Source organism: Leptonychotes weddellii, chromosome 5 (assembly GCF_054177405.1).
Source record: "Leptonychotes weddellii isolate Sample4059 chromosome 5, ASM5417740v2, whole genome shotgun sequence".
Classification (NCBI taxonomy): Eukaryota; Metazoa; Chordata; class Mammalia; order Carnivora; family Phocidae; genus Leptonychotes; species Leptonychotes weddellii.
This window is the reverse complement of record NC_138373.1, coordinates 72,816,375-72,822,680: the sequence shown is the minus strand read 5'-3', so window position 1 is coordinate 72,822,680 and position 6,306 is coordinate 72,816,375. Positions and strand designations below refer to the sequence as shown.

At 51.0% G+C, this 6,306-nt stretch overlaps 1 protein-coding gene across 1 annotated transcript; it reads left to right on the top strand.

Annotated features, from left to right (window-relative positions):
* Nucleotides 1-1,145: 1,145 nt before the first annotated feature.
* On the top strand, nucleotides 1,146-5,568 carry RBP5 (retinol binding protein 5). The gene is made up of 4 exons (XM_006737875.3): nucleotides 1,146-1,379; nucleotides 1,668-1,846; nucleotides 4,425-4,526; nucleotides 4,959-5,568. Exons 1-4 carry the CDS (start codon nucleotides 1,307-1,309, stop codon nucleotides 5,010-5,012), a joined length of 408 nt encoding a protein of 135 aa, XP_006737938.1. The 5' UTR covers nucleotides 1,146-1,306; the 3' UTR covers nucleotides 5,013-5,568.
* The last annotated feature ends 738 nt before the right edge of the window (nucleotides 5,569-6,306 follow it).

The following is a 6,306-nucleotide window of genomic DNA, read 5'->3' as shown; positions in this document are numbered from 1 at the left end:
TGCGTGCCTCCTGGGAGCCTTGAAGCAAAACCCACAGCCTGAACCCAAAAGATCCTAGCATTTCCATTCCCAGCCCCAGGTGTCTGAGGAAACCATGGGATGGTCAGCAGGGAGGTGGAAAGGGTTCCGGGACTGGAGGAAGAGTGAGAGATTCCACACAGCCACCCACCCACACCTGTCCAGACAATTCACTCCTAGGTGGGATTTTTTTCCACTGCCTAGGCTCCCTGTCTCCCTCTCCCCGAATTTCCCATCTTAAACCATGATGAACCAACTCAGCTGATTCTGAAGCCAGGGAAGTTGGTAGGTTTGAGGGAGAGAGACAGAAGGGGGTGTGGGTGAAGGTGGCAGCCCCCACCATGGTAATACATCTGGTAAGCATGGGCTGTCCAAAGGCTGGGAACTGGAGGTGATGGTACCATCAATGACTCCAGAGGGAGAGGGAAACCCCTGGGTCCCAAGCCAAAATTTTCCAGAATAGCCAACCAAACTCCTCCCTCACTTTCTGCCCCAGACTTTGAACTCAACACCTCATCAAGCTGACAACCCCTTCCGTGCTTGGGAAGAGCAGATTCTCTGCCTCCTTCCTGATGGCCCTATAGGACAAAGAGTTTGGAATGCCAGAGTCGGGGCCCCAGCTCAGCGGAGCTGTCTGAGGGAGCTGTGGGAGGCAGCACTAAAGCCTCTCCTTCACTGTGGCTCCTGGCCAGCAGACTGTCCCCCCTCTTTCTCCACCTCTTCCTCCTCATGCCTTTCAGGATCCTGACTCAGTCCTAGGATCTCAGGATATTGTTAGAACTCATCCCTGGATGAGCCTGGAAGTCCCCACTCCACACAGCAAAACCAGACCTCTCCCAGGGGAGACTGCCCCCCTCAGAGCTCTGGGACATTTCCCAAACCTGTTGAAAATGGGCTGGAAGCCAAAACTGACCTTCGAAAAGGCTCAAGTCTTGGATGACTGACAGCCCCAGATCCTGCTCCAGGTTCCTTCCTCAGGAAAAGCCGAGGTCAGGCACCAAGCTGCCAAGTTCCTACCCCTCCCTCAGGCTGTAGGCACCAGCCCCATACTCATTATGGGAGGAGGGAGGAAGTCTGGTAGGAACTCTTATTGCAACAGGGCCCAGCCCTATAAAAATGCTGGTAAGCATAGACTTTTACACAGTCTGTGTGTGTGTGTGTGTGTGTGTGTGTGTCTAGGCTAGCCTGGAGTCTCTCAGCCTCACCTGCCAGACAACACCGACTCCCTCCACACCCTGCCAGCTATATTCTCCTGAAATCTCCATCTCCATCTCAGCCAGCCCAGACAATGCCTCCCAACCTCACCGGCTACTACCGCTTTGTCTCACAGAAGAACATGGAGAACTACCTGCAAGCCCTAAGTAATGGCCTCACCCTCCCAGACCCCTTTCATTCCCCCTTTCCCCTTTCCCTCCCTCTCTCTCTATCCCACTGAGAAAAGGGACTGCTGGGGTTGGATGCTGTGGAAAGGTTCAGGTGGTGGCACCTGACTTGGGATCCATTTCTAGCCAGGGCATTGGTAGGAAGAGTCCGTCTACAGTCTCAGACCCAGCTAAGGGGCAGCCCACAGCCCCGTGGTGCTGCTGCAGGTGGGGGAGCCCCTGGCTGGCTTGTAGGAGCCCCGCTAAGAGATAGCCCCCCACCCCCAGACATCAGCATGCCTCTGCGGAAGATAGCACTGCTGCTCAAGCCAGACAAGGAGATTGACCATCAGGGCAACCACATGATAGTGAAGACCCTCAGCACGTTCCACAACTACATTCTGGAATTCGAGGTGGGAGTTGAGTTTGAGGAGGATCTAAGGATCGTGGATGGACGAAAATGCCAGGTACTTTTCCTCGGGCTTCGGGGAGGGCACGTGGGTGAGCAGGTAGGTGCCTCTTAACAATCTGGGACAAAACGAAGTGACCTTTCCCAGCCAGAGCCAGAGAAAAGTGATCACTACAGCAGGCTGCAGAGTCCCCAAGATAACAGTCCCCCAACTTGCTCTCTCCTGCCCCCTCTTATTGCCAGCCAAAAGGACAAAAAGGGCAGGTCACCCTCAGTCCAAAGAAGAAATATTTGCTCACCCTCTAGCCTGTGACCCTGTTGGTCACTGCAGAGTCTCTTTTCCCTTAGCCTCTATGAGTCCACTCTCCTCTATTTCTGCTTCTTTTTTTTTTTTAAAGATTTTATTTATTTGAGAGAGAGAATGAGAGAGAGAGAGCACATGAGAGGGGGGAGGGTCAGAGGGAGAAGCAGACTCCCTGCCGAGCAGGGAGCCCGATGCGAGACTCGATGCGGAACTCGATGCGGGACTCGATGCGGGACTCGATGCGGGACTCGATCCTGGGACTCGATCCCGGGACTCGATGCGGGACTCGATGCGGGACTCGATCCCGGGACTCGATCCCGGGACTCCAGGATCATGACCTGAGCCGAAGGCAGTCGCTTAACCAACTGAGCCACCCAGGCGCCCCCTCTATTTCTGCTTCTTAATGCCCTCTTTTTGGTCTCCTTTGCAGACCCTAGCTCTCCTATTAATCCCTTTAACTGGGGTTTCCCTCAGTATTTTGTTCTTGACTTCCTCTCTTTTGTCTGTTCAGGAAAACATGGGCTAAATCATCTATACCCACTTTCTGCTTCCATCTATAAACTGTCCTTGACGTGGATTCTCTGGCCAGAGCTGCTTCCTGAGCTCCACAGTGGAGTTTTCATCTGCCAACACAATGTTTCCATCTGCATGCCTCAAGCTCGAAGCCAAATTCATTATCTTCCTACCCAAACTATTCCTGCTTTTATATTTACTGTCTTCATTAATGGCAATAACCAGCTAGACCAGAGACCTGGGAGTCAGAGCAGTATCTTCTGTACCCTTACCCCTGCACCCCAACACACACACACACACACACACACACACACACCACATCTAGTTGGTCAAGAAGTCTTTATAACTTTTCTTCACTGTCCAGTATGGTTGCTACTAGCCATATTTGGCCTTTGAATGCTTGAAATGCAACTAATCCAAACTGAGGTGTGTTATAAGTGTAAAGTACAGGGGTGCCTGGGTGGCTCAGTCGTTAAGCGTCTGCCTTCGGCTCAGGTCATGGTCCCAGGGTCCTGGGATCGAGCCCCGCATCGGGCTCCCTGCTCTGCGGGAAGCCTGCTTCTCCCTCTCCCGCTCCCCCTGCTTGTGTTCCTTCTCTCACTGTGTCTCTCTCTGTCAAATAAATAAAATCTTTAAAAAAAAGTGTAAAATACATAGTGGGTTTTTAAGACAATACCAAAAAAATGTAAAACATCTCAGTAATTTTGATTTTAATCACATGCTGAAATGATATTTTGGATATTCTAGGTTAAATAAAATATATCATTAAAATTAATTTCACTTGTTTCTTTTTCCTTTTCTAACACAGCTACTGGGAATCTTGCATTTTCTAATGTGGCTTGTGTTTATGGCCCATTATATTTCCACTGTTGATTCTTCCTAGCCTTTTTCTAGTGCCACCTTCATTCAAGCCCTCATTTCTCGCCTGGTGCCTGAATCTGGCCTCCCAGTCTTAATCCTTCTTTAACCCACTCTGCATACTGTAGCCACAAGGATTTACCTAAAATGTAAAAGTGATCATGAATGAAACCCTCTCAGTGACAATCCCTTACATTCCAGATGAGGTCCGTGGCATACAAGGGTCTTTCCCACAAACACTCTAGTTTAGAGCCCCTTACAACCATGTGACCTTCTTTCTTACCTCTATGCTGTTCCTTTCCTTGCTAGAAATTGCCCAGTGTCTCCAATCTAACTAACTCCTCACTTCCTTGAAGACTCAGCTCTTGCCTCCCCATTCCCATGCCCAACACTTGCCTGGCATCACAGGCACCTGTTTTCTGCTCTGTCTGACCAAGAGTCTGAGCTCCTTGGTTAGCAGGCCTATCCTATGGGAGGATTTAATAAATGCTGGTTGGAATGCCCAGGCCCACCCCACTCTGATTCAGAGATGAGAGGGTGATCCTTCACTCTCAGGGACACTTCAGCTGTCCTTGAAACTGAGAAAGAGATTCCCTGATGGGACTTCCAACCAATCCTCTTCTTTCCCAAAAGACCTTCCAGTCCAGCTGGAAGTATCCAAAGGACAAAGTCTTTGTTCTTCATCACCCACCCGCCCCCAATTTTGCCCCTGGTTATCCTGCTCCATCCCTGCTCTGCCCTAGCAGTCACTGTAGATGAACTATGGGCCCCCCTCAGTGGCCTTTGGGAGTTGGGGAGGGGAGTCCTGCTGACTCAGAGCAGTCATCTTACTCAGAATGAAGGGGCTGGAGCAAGACCGTATCAGCAGTGGTGTGAAGGGGGGGCAGCCCAGCCAGAGTGAGTTGGATGCATTTGGGGTGTTCTGCCCCCAAATCTTCCCTTATTCCTGCTTTCCCTACAGACCATTGTAACCTGGGAGGAGGAGCAGGTGGTTTGTGTGCAGAAAGGGGAGGTCCCCAACCGAGGCTGGAGACACTGGCTGGAGGGAGAGAAGTTGTATCTGGTAAGCTGGGTGAGGACTGGGAGAGGGGCCTCCAGCTAGGACTCATCCCCTTGCCCAAATCAGATCAGTCCCCTGCTCTACTCCCTGCCTCCCTCCAAGGAGGGCAACCAAAAAAAGAAAACAAAAGCCCTGGGAAGAGTAGAGAGAGGAAGAAATACAGGGGCCAGGTGGGCCTTGGCTACAAGTCAGATGAATGTCCATAAATCCTGACCAAAGATGGAGACTAGCCATTTCACATTCTGTGACCCAGCTCCCTTCCTTCCTCGGGGGTGAAAAGTTGAAGGTGTAGGACAATGATACAATTCCCCATACATCAAATGCTCTAGCTGTTGTATCCTGAAGGATTAAACAGAGCTCAGGGACCTAGAGAAAGGAACTCTGGCTGGTAAGAACCTTCTTTCTCTCTCCTCATTATTCCTACTCTGTCCCCAGGAACTGACTGCAAGGGATGCAGTATGCGAGCAGGTCTTCAGGAAGGTCAAGTAGCCAGAGGAGAGCTGAGGGCCCCTCCAGACTGCACTGGTCCCCAGACTCCTCTTGCTCATAACCCTTCAAGCCCAGATTGTCCCAGGTCAGCAGTCCCTTTCTCGGGCCACTTACTCTGCCTCCAGTTCTCTCCTCACCCCTCCCCATGTTAATCTATAACTTGCAGCCCCCGGGCCAAAGTCCTTTTTCCTCACACTCCATTGCTCAATAGTGGCCTCAGATCCAATTCCTGGTCTGGCCTCCTGGATGAAAGAACTGGACAAAGGGGAAAGACCCCTTGAGAACAATGGATCTCAACTCTCTTTAGTTCATTTGGTCCCTTATTTTCCATCTAAGAAAGAACTAACCTTTGAGTATTTGGGGACAAGTGAGAATTTTGTCCCGGTGGAACTTTTGGAAAATTGACTGGGGTTCAAGAATTTAAACAGGAACTACTGGTAGAGTCTTTTGTCTGTTTCCTGTCCTTATTCTCAAGAAAGCTGCATGTGCTCAGCAGAACCTGGCCCAAGGCAAGGCCTCACCCACACAGAGTTCAACAGACCACATGTACCAATGTCTGAGTGAATCCTGGCTATCTTATATTTCCATGCTACATTTTGGGGAAGTGGGATGGGACAGGGTGAGACCTTTGTCTAGTGTTGGAGGAGGTTATGAAGCTTCGGAATAGTGACCTAGCCTCTGTGTTTGCTTTGGGAAGGATAGGCAGCAAGAAGGCTAGAAAAGATTGAAAGGGGAAACAGATGGAAAATACAAGGCCAAGGGCTAGGAAGATGAGGGACATGGGGGTGTGAAGGCAACGGTAGGGAGAAGACTGACACGCCTGGCTATAGGGATCCTCTGCTTGAAGGCCAGCAAGGCGGGGCAGAGGATAAGAGGGAGAAGTGAGAACAGCAAGGCCCCTCCCTAAGGGTCCCAGAATACCCCGGAAAAGAGCCCAGAGGGCAGGGCCTGTTCAGGGTCAGGGCCAGCTCCAGCTCCAGCTCCAGCCTCTGGACACCTCCCCACCTCCAGGGGCATTGGTCCTTTCAGAATAAAAGTCCTGTGGGGCAAGAGTCAGGGAGAAGAGGGCTCAGTGTGGGATGGGGACAGAGCCTGTGTGGGAGGCAGGGGTTGTTGGAAAGTCCCTGGCCTGTGCTCATTAGATGATTACCCCTGCCCCCTCTTCCTGCAATGGCTAAGCCCTTACACATTCAAGACAGTCACTAGTTTTGAACACTGATCCTACTAGACACCCTGGAATGAGTTTGGAAAAGAAAAAGAAAAGAACTCCGAGGGGAACTGAATAGCTTATTCC

What these genes read in the sequence shown, in the direction of transcription:
- RBP5 (XM_006737875.3), top strand. Translation starts at nt 1,307, where the DNA reads ATGCCTCCCAACCTCACCGGCTACTACCGCTTTGTCTCACAGAAGAAC. An exon ending in TGGATGGACGAAAATGCCAG is followed by an intron (nt 1,847 to 4,424) that starts GTACTTTTCCTC and finishes CTTTCCCTACAG; the next exon opens with ACCATTGTAACCTGGGAGGA. An exon ending in AGGGAGAGAAGTTGTATCTG is followed by an intron (nt 4,527 to 4,958) that starts GTAAGCTGGGTG and finishes CTCTGTCCCCAG; the next exon opens with GAACTGACTGCAAGGGATGC.